General features: G+C 48.8%; 5 protein-coding genes across 5 annotated transcripts; 3 read left to right on the top strand and 2 right to left on the bottom strand.

The window, feature by feature from the left end:
* Window positions 1–5,833: 5,833 nt before the first annotated feature.
* On the top strand, window positions 5,834–7,682 carry VC83_03713 (uncharacterized protein; the record flags this gene model as incomplete). The annotated part of the gene is made up of 2 exons (XM_024467356.1): window positions 5,834–6,415; window positions 6,538–7,682. The coding sequence occupies exons 1-2, from the start codon at window positions 6,091–6,093 to the stop codon at window positions 7,680–7,682; spliced, it is 1,470 nt and encodes a 489-aa protein (XP_024324727.1). The 5' UTR covers window positions 5,834–6,090.
* A 158-nt stretch (window positions 7,683–7,840) lies between these two features.
* On the bottom strand, window positions 7,841–11,469 carry VC83_03714 (uncharacterized protein). Its single transcript, XM_024467357.1, has one exon. It carries the CDS (start codon window positions 11,279–11,281, stop codon window positions 8,267–8,269), a length of 3,015 nt encoding a protein of 1,004 aa, XP_024324720.1. The 5' UTR covers window positions 11,282–11,469; the 3' UTR covers window positions 7,841–8,266.
* Window positions 11,470–11,812: 343 nt separating this feature from the next.
* On the bottom strand, window positions 11,813–16,294 carry VC83_03715 (uncharacterized protein; the record flags this gene model as incomplete). Its single annotated transcript, XM_024467358.1, has 1 exon — window positions 11,813–16,294. One exon carries the CDS (start codon window positions 16,292–16,294, stop codon window positions 11,813–11,815), a length of 4,482 nt encoding a protein of 1,493 aa, XP_024324721.1.
* Window positions 16,295–16,566: 272 nt separating this feature from the next.
* VC83_03716 (uncharacterized protein) lies at window positions 16,567–17,344 on the top strand. The gene is made up of 3 exons (XM_024467359.1): window positions 16,567–16,653; window positions 16,703–16,763; window positions 16,816–17,344. Exons 1-3 carry the CDS (start codon window positions 16,593–16,595, stop codon window positions 17,045–17,047), a joined length of 354 nt encoding a protein of 117 aa, XP_024324722.1. The 5' UTR covers window positions 16,567–16,592; the 3' UTR covers window positions 17,048–17,344.
* Window positions 17,345–18,039: 695 nt separating this feature from the next.
* On the top strand, window positions 18,040–20,351 carry VC83_03717 (uncharacterized protein; the record flags this gene model as incomplete). The annotated part of the gene is made up of 2 exons (XM_024467360.1): window positions 18,040–18,538; window positions 18,628–20,351. The coding sequence occupies 2 exons, from the start codon at window positions 18,040–18,042 to the stop codon at window positions 20,349–20,351; spliced, it is 2,223 nt and encodes a 740-aa protein (XP_024324723.1).
* Between the last annotated feature and the right edge of the window lie 136 nt (window positions 20,352–20,487).

The raw sequence follows: 20,487 nt of genomic DNA on the forward strand, positions 1-20,487 counted from the left end.
CCTTCCTTGGGTGGCTAGATTCTCATATCTGGTGCACCCACCATTACACATGAGGCCATTGGTGAACCTTACCAGAAAGGATCAGATATTCGAATGGACTCATGCATGCCAAACTGTATTCGAGCTGTTGAAACAAACAGTCACAGAAGCTCCTGTCTTGAGGCATTTCGATAGAAACAAGACAGCCTATGTCGAAGCAGATTCCTCAGACTTCATCTCATCAGGAGTCTTGTCACAAAAAGATGATCAAGGGGTTCTACATCCAGTTGCATACTTCTCAAAAAAGCTAGCACCTGCAGAATGCAATTACGAGATATATGACAAGGAATTGCTTGCAATCATCAGATGTTTCGAAGCATGGAGACCAGAACTTGAAGGGACAGATTTTCCAGTCCAAGTCTTGTCTGATCAAAAGCTTGGAATACTTCATGTCCACCAAGAAGCTGACAAGAAGACAAGCTCGATGGGCTGAATTCCTCTCTCGATACAACTTCCAGATCATCTATAGGCCTGGGAAGCAAAATGGAAAAGCAGATGCTTTGACTCGAAGGCCTGGTGACAGACCAGAAGGCAATGATGAGGATGATCGACAAAAGCAACAGCTTCAGGTGTTGCTACCACCTTCGAGGCTACATCCAGACATTCAGAAACTCAAAGAACAAGGCCAAACAGCTCAGCTAGCTCCAGTGGAAACTCATATCAGAGAAATGACAATTCTTGAGAAAATCCAAAAGTCTCAACTGGAAGACAAATTCTGCAAGGCTACACTACAGAAGCTTGAGAATGGTGATCGAACAAGCAAAGAGGTTGCATTGGCTTATTGCGAACTCAAAAACGGCATGCTAGAATATCAAAATCGAGTTTGGGTGCCAGAAACCATTCAGGTGGACTTGTTGAGAGAAGTTCATGAACAACCTTCTATGGGACATCCAGGAGCTGGAAAGATGCTGCGAGTCATGAAACAGCACTATTACTGGCCAAACATGGACAAAACAATAATTCGATATATCAAAAACTGCCATAGTTGTCGAAGATCGAAACCATCTCGAGATTCCTACAATGGACTTCTACAACCAATCCCTATTGACAGTCGACCATGGATGGATATATCAATGGATTTCGTGACAGGATTACCACTCTGTGAAGGGAACAATGCTATCTTGGTTGTTGCATGCAGGTTGACGAAAGAAAGACATTTCATTCCGTGTTTCGCTGGGCAAGAAGGGACTACTGCAGAAGCTACAGCACAGCTCTTACTTCGACATGTATGAAAGCACCATGGTCTACCAAACTCGATAATATCAGACAGAGGTCCTCAGTTCATTGCAGAAGTCTGGAGTTTGCTCTGCAAAATTTGGAAAATTTCAGCCAAACTTTCAACTGCCTTCCACCCAGAAACAGATGGACAGACTGAGCGATTCAATGCAGAGCTCGAACGCTACTTGCGAGCTCATGTGAACTATCTTCAAGACAATTGGGTTTCATACTTGTGCATGGCGGAGTTTGCTGCCAACAGTTTGCCATCAGATGCAACCAAGACAAGTGCGTTTTTTGCGAACAAGGGCTATGAACCAAGAATGAGCTTCGATACAGAGCAGCAAGCATATCACGAAGCCAAACAAGAGCACAAGAACATAGCTCAGACCATGGCAAAGGTTTGGGAGTTTCTGCAGGATGAAATCACGCTCTCGCAAGCAAAAATGGAACATTTCGCAAACAAGAAAAGGAAACCTGCACCACGCTATCAAGTGGGAGACAGAGTATGGCTTTCAACTCGAAATATAAAGACACAGAGGCCATCAAAGAAGCTAGACCACAAGCAAGTGGGACCTTTTGAAATTCTAGAGCGAATTGGGCAAGTTGCATATCGGCTCAAACTTCCAAACAGCATGAAGATTCATCCAGTATTTCATGCCAATCTATTAAGACTTGACTCGAATGATGCAATCGAAGGGCAGCAACAGGAGCCAGAGCCTCCAGTCATTGTCAATGGCGAAGAGGAGTGGGAAGTGGACGAAATCCTCGACTCAAAAGTTATTCGAAAGAAGCTTTTCTACAAGGCAGCTTGGAAGAACTATCCACCAGATGAGACATGGTATACTGCAGAGAGCTTTGAAAATTCTCCAGAAGTTACCCAAGCATATCACAGAAAATACCCTCAGAAACCAAAATGAGAGCTGGAGACGATTGTTTTTTTTTTAAAATGGGATTTCTTGATCAGGAGATCAACTCTGGAGTAGGGGGGGGGTAGTGTTACGATATCAAGTGCGCCTTGCAGCTCGAGTGGGGGTTCAGGGGTGTGGGGAGCTTTCCGGGGTTGGAGCGAAGTTTTCAGTTGTGGAGTGAATTCTCAGAACTGGTCTCGCTAAAGAGAATTCACTCCACAATAGCTGTATATAGATCGAGCCACTGCTCGAGTGCTCCTCTTCTCTTTCCTTTCTTCTCTAGATTGAGTTTAATTCATAATACCCAACTGGCGCCCTATGCCTTGGTGAACCGTGACACTTGGGTGGCTAGATTCTCATATCTGGTGCACCCAACATTACAATTCTCCTCCTCAAACTCGCTAGCAATTGTCCGAAGCCCTTTCATCTCTTCTTCAAATAATTCCGGGATAGATCCTGCTTCGCCGTGATGTGTATGTATCTTAATATTATGTCGTGATTTAAATTGTGTAAGCCAGCCAGAGCTAAAGTTGGGAACTGGCTGATCTGCATACTGTGGAAGCCTTCTCCAGATCTCCCTCGCCTTTTCTTGAAGTATATCACCAGATGTAAAGCCACCGCAGCTATCAATTTGTCGCTGAAAGTTGTAGAGAATTTGGTTGAGGCCATTGGCCAGTTTGTAATGGTGGGTGCACCAGATGTGAGAATCTAGCCACCCAAGGAAGGGATGAATTTACTAAGACAACACACTGTCTTAGAAAACAGAGCCAAAGGGTCGTAGCTTAGACTATTCCACAACGCAGCAATCAGGTGTGTGATGTAGTGAAGTGGTTCAGACAAGTTGCAACAAATGTTGAGTCTGGGAACTCAGGGGTAAGTCAGAGGTTAACACCTCACTGACTTTTCAGAAACAAGGAGTAACAAGATGAATGCTTGGAAGCGTGGAAAAGACGTGGAAGTATGTGATAGTCGATTTACTGTATTGTCTGCTTGCCCTTTCTTAAGGAAAGGGCAATCCTATTTATGCTAAAGGAGTGTAGTTCTCTCATTTTCCAAGACTTTCCATGATTACCAGGCTTGGTAACTGTAGTCGACGTAAGAGAATCCCATAGAACCATCTCTTAGGTTCGTAGCCTATAGGAAGTAAAAGGAGGTCCAAGGTCAGAGTACCCCTATAGACAAATTATGTCATAGACAAATTATGTCATAGACAAATTATGTCATAGACAAATTATGTCATAGACAAATTATGTCATAACTTAACCAATCTTGTGGGTAACTAAAGAGCGATGACATGTAATGAATCATAGAGGTTCGTAGGAGCTTTTAGAGCTATCGTTCATGCTCCTAGGCCTCTAGTTGGTAGAGATATGTCATGTGGTAGTATGAGTGATGTCATGTAATGAATCATAGAGGGTTGTAGAGATATGCTATGTGGTAATATCGGCCCAGTAACTAAGGAGCGATGACGTGTAATGAATCATAGATGGTTGTAGCAATCGTTGAGTAGTATTGCTCTTGTTGTTGGTGTGATAAGCCAAAATATGTATAGTGACTTGTAGGTTTGAGGAGGAGATTTCCAAGTTTGCTCTTGAGTTTGATAGCAAACTGAGTGCAACGAATGTCAGTATGACACAGTTCGATTTCGTTGTCGAGTTGTTGTCGAGTTGTTGTCGAGTTGTTGTCGAGTTGTCGATGTTATGATGGTCATAGAGGTCATGATGCCAGTCCAGGAAAAGTAATCTAGATTGAATCTAAAGAGAGAAGAAGAAGAAGAAGAAGGAAGGAAGGTGAGGCTATTTGTCATACTGACATTTGTTGCACTCAGTTTGCTATCAAACTCAAGAGCAAACTTAGAAATCTCCTCCTCAAACCTACAAGTCACTATACATATTTTGGCTTGTCACACCAACAACAAGAGCAATACTACTCAACGATTGCTACAACCCTCTATGATTCATTACTATTCTTTGTTTCTAAAAAGTCAATGAGGTGCTAACCTCTGACTTACCCCTGAGTTCTCAGACTCAACATTTGTTACAACTTGTCTAAACCACTTCACTACATCATATCTGGTTGTTACGGCTACAGTAACATGATGTCATGGTTACAGGGCCAGGGCCTAGTAACGTGACGTGTGAGTCACAGTGGGAAGCGGGGTAGGCTGCCATGTGACATGGCTAATGGATAGTTGCAGAAACCAGTGGATATTGGATAGTTGAGCTATCCACGAACTATCCTGAATATCTAGCTATCCGCCAACTATCCAGATTACCCATGAGGCACGACGCCACTATATAAGTAGATAGTATTTCCTTAGATAGGAGCTTCGTGCTCAACTCAATATAGTATTCTTTACAATACTGTAACGTGTTACTTGGAAAGCCTTTGTGTCTAATCCCCTGCCTCCTCTGTCAAGTCAACCTTACGCAAGAAACCTCTGTGTCTTCTATCGTTTAGAAGTCAGCGTTACACTGGTGCACCCACCATTACACTGACCCTAAACTGATCCTCCCAAAGGAGTTCCATGAATATCTCGATGTGTTCTCAAAGCAGGGTGCAGATGAACTCCCCCCTCACTGATATGCAGACCACCACATCGTCTTAGAACAAGATTCAAAATTAGGACATGCGCCCCTTTACAACATGTCAAAGGAGGAACTTGATCTTGTGAAGAAATATATTGACGACAACTTGTCGAAAGGATTTATTGAAGCTAGTAAAGCTCCCTTTGCCTCTCCTGTCCTTTTCGTCCGCAAACCAGGTGGCGGACTTCGATTCTGTGTTGATTATCGCAAGTTAAATGCCATTACAAGAAAAGACTCATACCCGCTACCCCTCATCGATGAAACATTGGCTCAGATCACAGATGCCAAATATCTTACAAAGATTAACATTCGTCATGCATTTAATCGGATCCGTATGCAAACAAAAGAAGATGAAGATCTCACTACCTTTAAGATGAGATTTGGATCATACAAGTACAAGGTCCTCCCTTTTGGCCTTACAAATGGCCCTGCAACATTCCAGCGATATATGAATGAAACCCTTAAGTACAAATTCTGTGTACTTTTTGAACCACTTGACAAGCAGGCTCCTCTTGGGCTTGCGTATGCTGCTGTGCAATAGGCTTTGTAGTGATAAAATGGAATTCTAGAATCTGGAATGCCAGATATACTTAGTGAGCCAGGTCTGTGACGGTAGAGGCAGTGGGCTCTGTAGGTGGCATACTGCCCCGTAAACCATATGCCTATTAGCTCCTAGCCCTAGGTAATACTGCTCTAAAATCCATTCCTTAAGGGCTTCTGTCTAAGCTGTAGAAAGCACCCTATTCTTACCCCCTCGTAACGGCTTCTGTAGGCGTAGGCGGCCGAGGCTTGACTCTATGGTCGACCTAGGGATGTGGAAAATCCGACTTGCAACACCTGCAGGTTTTCTAACGGCCATTTACAGGCATTTGATAAAGGAGTCTCTTCCATTATATGAGTTACACTTAATTACTATATAAAATACTATGTACAGGAATGCTGAGGGTTTTGGTGAGGAGTAGCGGTGAACATATGCAGGTTGAATTTGAGTTGCCGCATATTGCTTCCCCTCGCTTCGAGTAACCATAGCTAGGTCTACTGCACAAAACCCATCCTATACAAACAACACACAACCAGCTCCTACCAGCTCCTACCTACCTCGCCACGATCTGCGACAATACATCCCATAAAGAGCTCCAATGTCACTATAATTCACAATATTCACAATATTCACAATATTCACAATATTCACAATATTCACAATATTCACAATATTCACAATACGTGCAGATGCATCGCACTCACTTGGAATAGCGCAGCATCGCATACGGGAAGCGCAAGCCACTCACTTCACTACCCCGCCACCACCGCACCGCGAAGCTCCAACCCCTCACATCATGGGGCAACAACCAAGGAAACCCAGCCAGTCCGGTGACAAGCACCCCATCGACGATGCAGCCGCCACAGCTACCACGGCCCAGGGCGATGACCTCAATAGTATCCGCGGGGATGAGATCAATCCCTCACCACCACCGAATTCCGAGCTCGTCGGTCAACCAGCCGCTGGATTAAGCGCTGCGCAACAAATACTACCTGTCACTGCCGCTATTGTGTCTGAGAGCGTCGATGTTGTCGATGCTCCCAATGTGGCGTCGCCGACGACAGAGTCCAGGCCTCCAGAGAGCCACGAGACCTTCCTGCAAGGGGCCGATCCAACGGGCCGTAAGTCGCTCCAAACCCCCTTCCTTCCCTTCCCTCCAACAAACGCCACGAAGCAAGTAATCCGCGTAGACGGCACCGAGCATATAAGTACAACCAGCTAACCCACGCTCCCCGCCATCCAGTCGCCAACCCCGCATTAATCGTTCGAACCTCCGCAACCCCCCCCTTCTCCACGCCCTTCGCGGACGCCAATGCGCCGCCGCCGCTCTCCCCATCCAGTCCCCCCAGCCTCGCCTTCCCAACGCGCAGCAACACCGAGTTCATCGCCTCCTTCCCCCAGACCACCACCACCACCACCACGGGCACCACAAACAGCAGCATGCTCTTCATCCCCAACGACGCCGGCGCCGCGCACCGCCGCCGCTCCATGGCCAACACCCCCGCCCTGACCGAGTACGAAGCGGACCTAACCAGCAAAGACCGCCTCAAGCAAAAAGAAGCCGTGCGCGCCATCCTCGCCTCCAAAATCCGCACCGACTGGTCCTTCCCCGACAAAGTCTCCTCCACCGCGCTAGAACCCTCAGAAGACGCCCTCCCTGAAACTGACGACCCGGCAGAGCAGCTTACGACCTGGGTCGAGCGTGCGGACTGGCTGAGTGAGCTCTCCGAGAGCGAGGATAGCGACGCGGGACTGGCGCAGACGAGTACGAATTCTACGAGCGGATCGGCCAAGGCCCCTAAATCTAAGAAGAAGAAAATCAACCCCTTCCGCTTCGACTCCCCCGACGGCGTGGGCGAGGCGCTCCGCCGGTCAGCGGACAGGAGAAAACTCCATCGCCAGCGGAAACTACAGGAGGAACTGGCATACAACGAGGGACTGCGCTGCTTCACCGCTCGCCGGAACGCTTGGACGAACGCGCGGATCGTGCGGCGTCCACGATGCCCGCCCACATCCCCTATCTCACCCTCTGCCGAGAAACCCCCCGCCGCCGCCGACGACGATGGAGAAGCAATCCTCGACACCCTCGTCCCCATCGCCGCCCCCCTCCTCCCCCCCTCCACCCCGATGCGCCGCAACATCACCAGTCGCGCGCACAGCACCATCTACGACAAGGTCGTGATACAGAGCCAGACCCCCATGTGTCCGATTAATCTGCAGACTGTGGTGAGTAGCTGCGTGGACGGGTGGAAGAGGGATGGCGAGTGGCCGCCTAGGGGGACGGAGCCGGAAGCTGCGGTGGCGCGAAGGAGGGGGGATGCGGCGGGGCAAGCGCAGAATGGGGTGTGGAAGAGGAGTTTGCAGAAGGTTTTTGGGAGGGGGGCGTGACGGAGATTGTGTAGCGGGGTGGGGGGGCGGGGTTGGATGGCGTTTTTGGGGTGGGGAGGGATATTGTTTAGGCCATGCATGATTTTATGGGTTTTGGGTTTTGGGTTTTGAAGATGGGGGCGGGAGGGGGGTTGCGTGTCATATAGTGGGTGATATCGTATTGTCTAATACTTGTGCTGCCCAAAAGTCGGGAGGCGAACTGCTTGTGGCTGAGGAATGGTGGTAGTAATTTACGCTGATAGGATTTTCTAGCTCTATTCCTGGGTAAACTGTCTTATTCGTTGTAGCCCTAGGTGATTGTGAATGGACACTTTTACTATAGATAGATACTGTTGTTATGCAGTCTCCATTCACTTCACACTTTTGGACAGCGCGCGTGTACTCATACCTGATATCGTATTCTCCAACTCCACCTCTACCACTAAATATTCTAAATTCTAACAATCTTAAAAACTCCCGGTAAATGCCTCCCTCTTCCCATCTCTACATATCCACAACCCTCCCCAATATAATACACATATAATACACATATAATACGCCCCTTCCCCAATCACGTCAACCCCCGCATCAAAACGCAAAACCACTCAAACACCCACTCCCTTCCCCACCTCCCTCTGCCTAACCCTCGCACCCTCCTCATCCACCCCCTCCTTCTCCCTCCCAAATCCCATCGCAGTCTTCTTCTTCCGTCCCTTGCGATCTCCATACCTCTCATCAAACTTCCTAATCGCAGCAAGAGTCGCCATGTCCTCGCTAACACTCGCTGAAATCTCCTGGATCGCGATGTCGAAATGTCTCTTCCCGATCGTCCGCTTAGCGGGGTACGACAAGTTCTTCGACAGTGCAGAGACGTCTTCCCCTGTCGCGGCGGAGGAGGCGGCGCATGCTGTTGCAGTAGCGGTTTCCTCGCGCACGCACGCCAACGCCGCGGCGACGCTGAGGTTCTTGAGGTCCGAGCCAGAGTAAAACGGCGTATTTGCCGCCAGCGCCGCTAAATCCACCTCATCCTCCAAATCCTCTCCCTGGAGATGAATCTTCAGTATCGCCTCCCTATCTACCTCAACAGGTAGATCAATCAACAGCCGTCTCGGCAGCCGTCTCAGAATCGCCTCATCAAGATCAAACGGCCGATTCGTAGCGACCATAATGAAAGCGGAGAGATCGTTCATCCCGTCCCATTCGCGGAGGAATTCATTGATGATCTCGCGATGACTCGCGCGCTGGCTCCCTGCTCCTCGGTCGCCGAAGATCGCATCCGCCTCGTCGATGAAGACGATGCAGGGCGCCAGTTTCTTGGCGAGCGAGAAGACGGCTTTAACGTTCTTCTCGCCCTCGCCGACGTACTTGTCGTAGATCTCCGACCCGCTCACTTCGAGGACTGTGGTATCGCTTTCCTTGGCGAGGGCTTTGGCAAGCATCGTTTTGCCCGTACCGGGGGGACCGTAGAGGAGGACTCCGGGGATCTTGTCTTTAGCGAGGACGCCGTAGGAGAATGCCTCTGGCCGGACGAGGGAGAGGCTCGTGAGAGTCTTGAGGGCGTCGATGGTGTCTGCCGGGGCGCGGACGTCGGAGAATGTGACTTTGATGTTTTCGGGGTGCACGACTCCGCCGAGGAGTTTCTTCTCGCGCAGCGTGGCGTTTACCTTGATCTGTTTGCGTTTTTGGTCGGCGAGGGTGTCTTTGAATGATGATGCGGTGGTAGATGACGACTTTTTCCGATCGTCTTTCTTCATCCAGAGCGCTTTCTCTTCGTCGCTAGCAGCGATTATGTCGTAGGCGGCGATGAGGGAGGAGTTGCAGGCGTGGGTGTGGTCGATGGATGCGGATCCGATCATGACTGTTGCGAGGCGGTGGACGCGGGGGTATGGCCAGATGGACTCTTCCAGATCTTCTACCATTTTGGTGTGTAGGTCGCTCCATACTTGGGGTTCTGAGGGAGGGGCAACGTTGCGTGTTGATAGGAAAATTTCGAGGATGTTGTCTATCAATGCTGCAGCTTCTCCATTGGATAACTTGGAAACCATATCCTTCAGGTGACGAATATTCACACGGCGATTGCGGTGTTTTTCGTCAATTTTTAGGGCTTCCATGTCCTGGGTCTTTGCTGGGGTTACCATTATGGTCCGTTGGTCGCCGAAAACAACGTCGGATTGGAGCTGGACTATGGAGTCGAGAGTGGTCGCGGGGACTGGGTCTCCTGCTGTCGTGGTTCCGACAATGGCAATATGCCTTCCTTCCAGCCACCTCTTCTTAACGATGTCGCGCAGCATCTTGAGGATGTTAATGCCGGCATCGATTTTGCCCATCTCCTTGTACTGGTTGATTTGGATGATAGTAGGCTTTGGTGAAGGAGTTTCTGTGCTGCTGGGATCCGCCGTAGATGCTGCGGCTGCTGACTTAGCCGCATTGTTATATGAAGCATCAACAAGCGCTTCCAACGCAGCAGTGAGCTTAAAATTAGACCAACTCTCCGAAGATGAAGTAGACCGGGTTGGGCTTTGATTGGGTCCTTGGCCGAAGAGCTCGTCGAATGACATTGGCTTTGATAGCGACCTTTGGGTACCAGCACTGGGTATGATAGTGAGACCGCGAAGTTTTGAACTGCCAGCTTTCAAGGCTGAAGTCAATGCCGAAAGGCTAGGCAAGTCTGGTTTTTGGGGATCCTCCCCCTCGTCCATTTCCAAATCTTCTTCTTCTTCTGTCCTATTCATCTCCTCCTCGTATCGACCAACTTTGTCCAGCTCATATCCAAGTAGAGAGGTTGTGCATGGGGTCCACGCTAGGTTCTCTCCCATGTACTCTCCGACTATTTGTGCAATATCATCCGGGTCCAGCCTCACCACGTCAGCGTTCAACTTAAACGCAACGGTATCGACAACCTGGTTCATAAACCCGCTTGCATCACGCTGCGGACACTGGAGAAGAATATCAGGCCTAATTATCTCCTTGGGGTCGACTCCTTTGGGCGGCCGTATCGATAATATAGCTTCAATGTTTGACTGTAGTTCCTGAAAGACAATGTTCTTCATGCTATAACGAACTTTTTGGTTCGGGCCCAAAGCAGAATCCGCGGCATGTTCCTCCGGTTTGGGAGCTGGCTCATCGCCAGTCTTTATAGTCGCCGGTTCGACAGGCTCCTGCTCTTTTTCAGGGGCGGTTCTGTCCTCCAACAATAATATCCGCTCCACATTGTCGTTCGCCCCACTGGGTCTTAGGTTGTGGTCCAAAAACCAATCCGGCAGCACCATAGGGGGAACCTCCTTTACTCGTACATTTCTGTTCGCTCGTCGCGCCGCAGACCCATAATCGCCTCGTTTCGTCCGTTGTCCGCTCGTCGCCATATCCGTTTTCGCCACAGGCTCACTCGGCGCAGGCTCTCCAGGCGCTGCATTCGACTCCTCCTCCGCCGTATTATTAGGGCTTCCATTTTCCGCGCCCGTCTTCGGATCTGCAGGGTCATCAGGTATCCGGTAGGCAATGGCCGATCTGTGGAAATTTCTCGACGGCAGAGGTCGACGAACGCCAGCTATGACGCGGCAGGTGCGCCATAATTGGGGTCTTCGAGTCGTTCGAAGGGCTCCCCATGCGGCTGCATGCATTCGATAAGATGAACGCCTCGTAAGCGCCGGTTTCGTGCAATTGGGTTGTGGCGACCAATTCGGTGGTCGGTGGAATATTTGGGATGGAAAGGGTTGCGGCTCTGCGGAAAGGCCCCACTAGCGGCAGTAGTGGATCTTTCAGATCGCCAGGCTACTGGTACATACCGTGCTTTTGTATCAAATACCGTAGAGAACAGAGGCAATTGACAAGATGGTCGTGAACATTTGGAAATTCGTAGGTTTTTGGGAATTTCTTTTTATTCTGTGTCTTATGTATAACCCCGACCTATATTGATTTAATGAGTATTGATGATGGAAGTATAGGGGACTAATTTCGATATTAATTAATTTCAACTGAGAATTAAAATTCAAGTTGAGATCAAATAAAGATGAGATACGGTAATATTGACACAAAAATGACATTTATAATACTAATCTGTCTAACCTAATCGTGTCTATGGTTCTTCCAGGGTGATTCTCGTACGCCATGCCAATTGACCAAGTTGCTTCACACCTTACATAATCCATCCTCTATACCCGCCTGGCATTTCTCGAGTACGCCTCCTTTTTGGATATTTCCTGGTTTACCAGACCCAACATCATATTGATTTTATGCTGCACCTCTGGCGGAGCTGCCCAGTATAAAGTGGACAAGAGATCACGATGGTTCCGAAGCGAAGTAGTGTTTGTAGCTTTAGAAGGCCCCTCTTGATACTGGAGGTCATGGTTCGGAAGGAGGCGTGTAACGAGATTCCGTATCTCTTTTGCCTCGCCAGCCTCGCGCAACTGCTTAATAGCCGAGTGAACAATCTTCAGAAATATATGGAAGCATTGGTCTTCGGAATCAATGGCTGAGGAGAGTGCACCATCCAGGTCATTGATAAATTCTGGCGAGGTGGCCATCATTTCGCCCCCTATATGAGAGAATCCGTAAGAGGCGAAGAAGTCGAAAAATGTTCCCACAATCGAACCATAGCGACGCCAGCCCCATACCTGAATCAAGTGATGGCATCGGCTAAAGGTTGCTTGGTAGTACTTATTGAAATTTCGGGGTTGCTCTGTATCAGACGCATACAACTCGAACAATCTTTTCGCTATCTTTTGGGGCAATACCCAATTCTCTGCCGTTGCGCGATACCTCGAGCGTGTGACGAGGACCCCAAGCTCATTAAATTCCATGAGCGGGAGCAATGAAAATGCTGAGTACCATGTTTTCTCAAGTACCCGAGCATCGCCTTCTATGCTTATATTTTCTAGCAACTGCAAGTTGACAGCATCCCAAAAGGTAACGCGTGGGATTCGAGCCGCATGCATGATATGCATTAGTATTACCCACGCCTGGGTAGGGCTTTCGGAACTTTTGATGCCTGCTTCGCGCGATGCAAGATATTGGAGGTCGTCATATAGGCTTTGCACCGACGATAAGCCAACAATAAAGAGCAGCTTCACCGAAGTTGTAGCTGTTCTTTGCAGCAAAGTTTCCAGTTGGCCAGTGGTACGTTGGCTTACATTGCCACCATGTGTTGCCGACATCCGAAGCGTCAGGAAAATAAGAACAACCTCAAAAACAGACAAATCCATGATTCGGCGATTATTGAAGTCATCTCGAAAATCCAGGGTGCTGACGAGTACCTCGAGGCATTGCGTGAGTCGTTCCATGACTTCGGTCATGCTTTGCAGACACATGTCCTGCTCTTCGCGACTTTCAAAAGCCAGGGTGTTTTGGAAATAGTCTATCATGAATAGCATGCACCGGACCGTATCTTCTTCCACGTCGCTCTTCACTCCGTTCAGAGATGCCGTACCGAACGAATTCAGTCGACTAACAATCCAGTCGAAGTATATACCGATTTCCGACGACACATTGGCATCCCACACGTCCCACTTTACGTGCTGCGTGCCAAATTGAGCTGAAACATAGCCTCTGGGATGGCCATAACACCTAGAAGATTCCGTCCCAATGGCCTTGGCAAGCGTTCCTTGGCCGATAAACGTAGATTCGTGAAAATAAACCCCTGATCGTAGAGGGAAGATATCGAAATCGATGGGATAATCGGTATCAGCACCACCAAGTCCGTATAGCTTGCCACCATAATCATGTACGGCCTTAGACGAGGTCGGTATTTCGATTGGAGCAATAAGCATAGGTTTATCTGGTTGCCGAAACCTCGCTGCAGTGGCGTCGAGTTGTTTAGGAGTGCGTTTCCTTTGGCGGCGAGCTTGCGGAATGCCTTTGTCGACAATATTTATTATTCCCTCCCCGTCTCGATTTCCAGTTTCTGCCTCTGAAGTGCCATTCCTGTTGCCAACAAAACCTTCGTTGGCCAGAAACCTGGCGAGAGGTATGTGGTTTTCTGTAGCAGAGCCATTTTGATATCTTTCGTACGACTTGTCTAAATTTCGTTTCGTAGATCCAAATGCCGACCGGCGATCACGATTACTATAATCAGCTTCGGATATTTCAAGCTGCGCAGATCTTGGCTGGGGCGCCGAACGCGGGGCACGATTGGAAGTCGGCCTTGTGGAGTATTGTTTGCTGCGTTTGTTATGCCCCAATTTCACACGCGATTCTACCTGTGGGTTCGTAGACGCCCAAGATATCTTCGTTTGGTGATTTGTGACGCGAACCTTTGGGTAATTGCCAGGGCGTCTTGTTGTGCGGCTCACGGCTGGTACCTTGACGGTATTCGACGAGAGGCTCCTTTGATTTCCGGATTCTTCAGAGATAAGGGGTGACCTGGGGGTAAATGATGGTGTTCGGTATTTCGCATGTTTCCCTCTCCATTCTCGCAAGACAGTCTGGGCATCGATAGTATCTTCGCGATTATCGAGCCGTACAAACTTTCTGACTGGTCCCTGTCTTCCAAGCGCATGTCTGGACCCGGCACTACGAGCAGCAATCCGAATGAACCTTGGTTGATGCGTAACAGGTTCACTAAAATTAGGCATGACCTCTTGGATCTTGCGCGGCGAAGGTCTTGATCGGGAAGTAATCTTTGCCAAAACTTCTTGTGCCAATGATGGCCCATTAACCCTGCTAACTGAGCTCCGCTGTGTGGAAACAGGTGAGCGACATGGATCTGGAAGCAATTCCGAGATTCTGGGTTGGTAGGAGGGTGTACCATGCGTGGGCTTAAATAAAGAAGTGACGACCCTTCTTTTCTTTCGATTTCCAACGTTAGAAAAGAGGGTTCGTTGGCGCTTCCTTGGTACAATCATCGGGTCAATTGCATTGTCCTCAGTCGCAAATCCAAAGTCCGACTGAGTAAAAACCGACTGGGAATCTTGACCCGACTCTTTGACAATCCCATGGCTTCCAAAGTCTTCCTCATCGGACTCGTCGGAGAGGAAGCCCAGCCCCGTTCTTGGATTAGCAGGAGCTGAAGCCGTCATTTCATCAGCTACCCTCGGCAGGGCTATTCCCCGTCGGATTTCAGGCAGAAGTGGCGAATGATTGAAGCTGTCCCTGGCTGCTGTTCTAGGTGCATTTTGTTGAATCCCCCGAGTTTGTGGATTAACACGAATATGCGATGCAGGAAGCACTCCTCTGAGCAGCTTTCGCACCTTAGTGGGCTCTTTTGGTGGAGACGACTGAGGTGCCTCTCCTTCACTGCTTGATATAAAAGGGTCATCTCCAATTACACAAATTTCATCGGAGTGATCATTTGTGCGCTTAACAGAGCTCGTCGCTGGTGTCGGGAGATCAGTAACTCCTAGGCGATGTCGTACATTGCAACGGTTTGCTACAGATTCTACAGTCATATCGGATCCACGCCCTGAGACGGTTCCTTCTGTGGTGCCAGCCCAGGCAGTGAGTGACGGGATAGGAGGGCTCGTCATAGGTGGCGACTGGGGTACATCAAAAACGTCGATTATTGTTGGCAAGGGGTTTTTGGATGCGTTAGACGTAAGTTGGGAACCGTTTGGCCGCGAATGGGCAGCACCATGAGTTCGTTTGCGACTACTATTGCCGATCTTTTTGGTGCCAACAACGCCTCTACGCGCTTGATCTATAAGAGTGCTTATATCGGGGAGTTCGACGTCGTCTGAATCTAACCCGTCCGACCTGAAGCTTGACGGAAGTGACTGTAGCCCATCATCAACCTCCACAGCAGATCTATGAGCACGTCTAGGCGATGACATCAAATTTTGGCTTGAGCCAAAAATGTCGTAGCTATCTTCGATTCCGGTTTTCTGACTGTCTTCCTCTACTTCGAACTCGGTATCCTGAGAATCTCCATTCTGAGGTGCGCCTTGGGTCGTCTGTTGGGCCGGTGTGAACCGCATGGGTCGTAATCCTCGCGCCATAAAGTCTCTGCGGTGACGCTCACTGTCTAGAAGATAGGGGTGCAATTGTATCTCCGTTCGTGGTCGAAAGGAGCGTCGATAAGCCGGTTCGAAAGTATTCGCATCGTCGAAGATCAACGTCCCTTGGTGCCTGACCTCCTCAAAGGACAGGCCCAGTGCTGCATAGGACCCCTCGGACTGCTCTTCGTTACCTGGCGGCAGGATGCTAGATCTGTAAGGGCTTTGCGTTGGCGTTGAACCCAATGAAGAGAGGCTTGAAGTGGGCGATGACAACAGGCCAACATAGCTTCGAGATACCTCTTCCTGGGCTGTGTTTTCTACTAAGCCAGGAGTGCTTTGCCTCACCGCTGCCAGCACCGGGCTGGACTGCGGCTGAGGGCCCTGCCTGGGCCCCGAGCCGGCCAACGGGTTTGGAGAACTGCCATTTTGCAGCTGTGTTCCAGACCGTATTTCCGGTGGTAGTTCTCCAGTTACGAGCTCTTGGGAGATCACATTAGTCTGGGAACAGTTTGGATGCTCGCCGAAGATGTCATCTACAGATGTAGCTTCTGTCTCCGCTTCAACATGAAGTAGGGTCGGATTCACGTCAGGTATTGCATCAATATCGTCGTGTTGCTCGGGATTCAATGTAGTTTGCGAGTCCAAAGAGTCGTCCTCTTCATCCGAGTCGGGCACAACTCCTATTTCCTTCCAAGTAGTCGTCATTGCCGGGATTCATCGTGGCCCTATTTGAACACATGTGCCAAACATATTCATGGGACAACGTTAATTTTGTGAATCTTTAGATACTGGAGGACGCGTCCAGGTTCGGTTGACGCGACTAAAGTATACGCCGCTTTACGTTCCCGTTAGCTACCCCCCACAAATATAAAAGCGGCAATGTCCCGAAAGTTAAAATATTTCGGATAAATTTATCGCCGGGATCACGTGAATTGTTTTTATTGAAATCGCTCCAACGTCGAGGATAGTCAAATCACGAGCATCTCGCTGAAACGTATGTACAATGTCCAAAGGTCGCGCGTTCATTCCAGTTGTCTTTGCGGTTGGTTTTGGAGTTGCCAATGGTATGTTTGCTTAATTACATGATTTGTCACATGTGCTAAAAGATACAAGCTCTCTGGGCTTTCGGTCCAGCACTCGAGGAGCAAGCTCAAGAGCGGGCGGAGAAGGCTAGGTTTGTTGCTCTACTTATTACATTATATTGAACAATGCTGATATATTTTTAGGAGGCTAGAGGAAGGTGAAAAGCCGCTGGACAAGGAGGTTACCGCATCGATAAAAGCGGCAGCTGATGCTAGCCGTTCAGAGGCAACTGCTGAAGCTTTGCAAAGCAAATCAAACGTTTGGCAGACAGCAGCAAAGTTCTGGGATAAACCTTCAAATGTTTCATCCCCCACCAATGAAGTATCGCAGACAATTACGAAGGACCAAAGACCTGATGAGTCGTCCAAACAGTAGCTGAGCTGGGCTTAGAACGGAAGTTTGACGTGTCACATTCGGAAGAGCGTTGTATTATGTTAGACTGGGTCATTTTGCGATGGGAGGCTCTATGTCGAGTACATCCTGGTGCTTTACTGGGGAGAGTTCTAAGCATATAAGTGTATAATAGGTGGATGTTGAATGACGGTTTTTCTCCACTAGCTGGGAAAATCGACCACGAATTAATAGCCATTAAACGGTTAGAGACACTCCTGGACCCTGCCGCAGCCTGGAGTGTTTACGGCTGCTGCGAATAGAATGAAACTCAGATACCCAAAGCTATGGATAGCCTATGGGCTCTGCCGCAACTTTAAGTGTTTACAGTAATCAATAAAATACGTGCTCTTGATAACTGAAGGCTATGATTATTATATTGTAGTATTTTAATAAGCTAGTTACTTGTAATCTAACCTTAAGTAAAAAATTATATCAGTTTTAATCGCAAGGATCAATTATCACCTGTACAAGGGTCCCTTGGGACAACAAGTATGTGTCAGCCTCGTCATTGTTTACTGTAAAGGACTTCTTGGCGAGTAGGGCAGTGGGAAGTCACGGGAAGGAATATACGTAGAATCCTGGTCTATTGATACGAAGACTGAACGCTGACCCTCCTCCGAAGGTCCGCGTTCCTACTGTGTCCGGACCGACATGCCTCCGTCTTGGCACTGAAGGGCACGTGAGTATTGCCCGCACGTGATTCAGTTCGTGACATTTACAGCGTAATCGCGGGGAAATGCAGCCTTGCGTTGCAGCCTTCCAATCAAGTCCTGTGCATCACACTTTCAACCCAACCAGGATTTGAACGAACTGTAAGGTGACGTCGATGACGTTGGTTTGCTAGAGAACACACTGAACAACAGCATCAAGCTATTTCGTCTTCGCTTTCGCATTTCAAGGCCGCCCTGTGGCACATTGGGCATGTAATATAGCTCCGTTCTGTACTATAATGTAGCGTTGATAAGAGAATCAACATGTCTGCAAGAGCGGGAAACGAGGAGGAGGATGGCCATAGTGACCAAGGAAATGACCTGAAGACCCTCCTATCTGGGGAGCAGCGAGAGGGGTTTACCTTTCTCGTGGCAGATATTATGGAGCTCATGAAAAAGAGGACCTTGGATACATTTGATGCGTCTTTTACGTCTGAGAAGCCTCAGGACCCAAACCTCGAAGGCCGGAATCCGAATGCGGATCAGAATCAAGCTTCCAGTGAAGAGCAGGAAAAGGCTCAAGCTTTACGGGAGAAACGAGAAAAAGAGATATCGGGGCCAAAGATGCAAGAGCTGAAGAAATTAGCATTGCAACACTTTCAAAAATGGGAGATGTCTGTAGTGGGAAGAGTTGGGGATGTCCTCAATACCCCAGAGGCTGCGGGTAGCAAGCGCGAAGAAGCAAAGAGTTTCGTACCTGCAGCGTCAGGCCCTGCGGCGAGACCAGAATACAAGGTTGTTGGGATGTCTGATATATTCAAAAGTGCGTACCCATTTCTTCCTGCATTACCCCCGTTTCACCTCTCCATATATGTCAGTTCCATCCAGTGCTGACAGACTTTATTTCTGAAGAATCAAAAGACAATGTCAATACCGAAGAACCTGACGAAGAAGACAATGACAGGGCTGACGCAGCTCTTATCCACATTTATCCACCAGTATCAACTACATTGCTGTCACTGCCGAAGAAGAAGCGGGTTCTCATATTGAATTCAACCCTTTTGCTGCTACTATCACTGGAGCATTATGAAGCCCATTCTAGAATTCTACTCCTCTACATGGCTTCATCGCTCCATCTACCACTCGAGACCCTCACTGAAGACGAAGTCAAAATTGCCAAAACACTTCTTGAGGCGGCAGAACACATGTCCGCGGAAGAAGAAGCCAAGAAGAGAGGCGAAGAGAACCAAACGGCACGAAGATGGAAAGTAGGGCTTGCTGGAATTGCAGGAGCTGCTTTAATTGGAATTACAGGTGGCCTTGCTGCCCCTCTGGTAGCAGCTGGACTCGGGACAATAATGGGAGGTCTCGGCCTCGGCGCAACAGCTGCAGCAGGCCTCCTCGGTGCACTGGCCCAGAGCGGAGTTATAGTTGGAGCGTTATTCGGAGCCTATGGTGGGAGGATGACTGGACAGATGATGGACTTGTACGCCAAAGAGGTTGAGGACTTCGCGTTTCTTCCGCTGCGAGGCTCAACGAGAAAAGCAAAGAAAACTGCAGAAATCCCCGCCGAAGATAGACGACTGCGCGTGACGATCGGTATTAGTGGGTGGCTTACCCAGAGAGAGGATATCATCAGCCCGTGGAGAGCACTTGGTCATCAGAGCGAGATATTCGCCCTCCGATGGGAACTGAAAGCACTAATGAACCTTGGTACATCCATGGAGTCTGTTCTGAAATCTGCAGCGTGGATGGTGGCAAAGAAAGAGATCATTGCGCGGACAATTTTTGGAAGTTTGATGTTCGCTCTCTGGCCACTGAGCTTTTTGAAAGCCAGCAAGGTTTTGGACAATCCATTCAGTGTTGCGAAGAACCGAGCGGATAAGGCGGGCTTGGTGCTTGCAGATGCAATAATCAACAAGGCACAGGGGGAGCGGCCAGTAACTCTGATCGGCTACAGCTTAGGCGCAAGAGTAATATACTCTTGCCTGATGTCCTTGGCAGAAAGAAAAGCATTTGGACTTGTCGAATCCGCGGTGCTGATAGGCGCGCCTTGTCCTTCTGATGCTCCTTTCTGGCGCGCTATGAAAAGTGTTGTCAGTGGAAGGCTTGTGAATGTCTACTCTGAGAACGACTATATTCTTGGATTCCTATACCGCACCAGCAGCATTCAACTTGGCGTTGCTGGCCTACAACAGATTGGAGACGTCAGCGGGATTGAGAATGTAAACGTTAGTGGTATAGTTTCTGGCCATCTGAGATATCAATATCTTGTTGGCGTTATCCTTCAGAAGATTGGTTGGGAAGACATTGACCGTGGGGAGGTGGCAAGGGAAGCAGAAACGATTGCCTTGCTTGACAGGGAGGATGAGGAGAAGCTACGAGAGATAACTGGTCCTGATGAGGATCTTATTGATTTCGGCGAAGACAAGCCAGTTGCTGAGGCGAAGACTGAAAAGGACAGGGATGACTCTGAGCAGGATAAATCTCGGGTCAACATAGACGAAGACGTTAAGTCAGTTTCTAAGACAGACGAGAAGAGCAAGAATGAAAACCCAGAGCAGGATAAATCGCAGGCCAACATAGACAATTCGAGAGAAATCACAACCCTGGGGAAACACGTTCAGCAGGCCTGAGCGAACAGGAGCTGGGGAGGACGACGACAAGCTGCATGAGCCAATTGAGCAGATGCACTTCTGAGGTTGTTTATTTATGTTTTTGAGATTTTAGTACATGAGAGTTTAGCTAGGATACCAATGAATTTATGTCTCC

This window comes from Pseudogymnoascus destructans (assembly GCF_001641265.1).
Source record: "Pseudogymnoascus destructans isolate 20631-21 unplaced genomic scaffold scaffold_8, whole genome shotgun sequence".
Taxonomy (NCBI): domain Eukaryota; kingdom Fungi; phylum Ascomycota; class Leotiomycetes; order Thelebolales; family Thelebolaceae; genus Pseudogymnoascus; species Pseudogymnoascus destructans.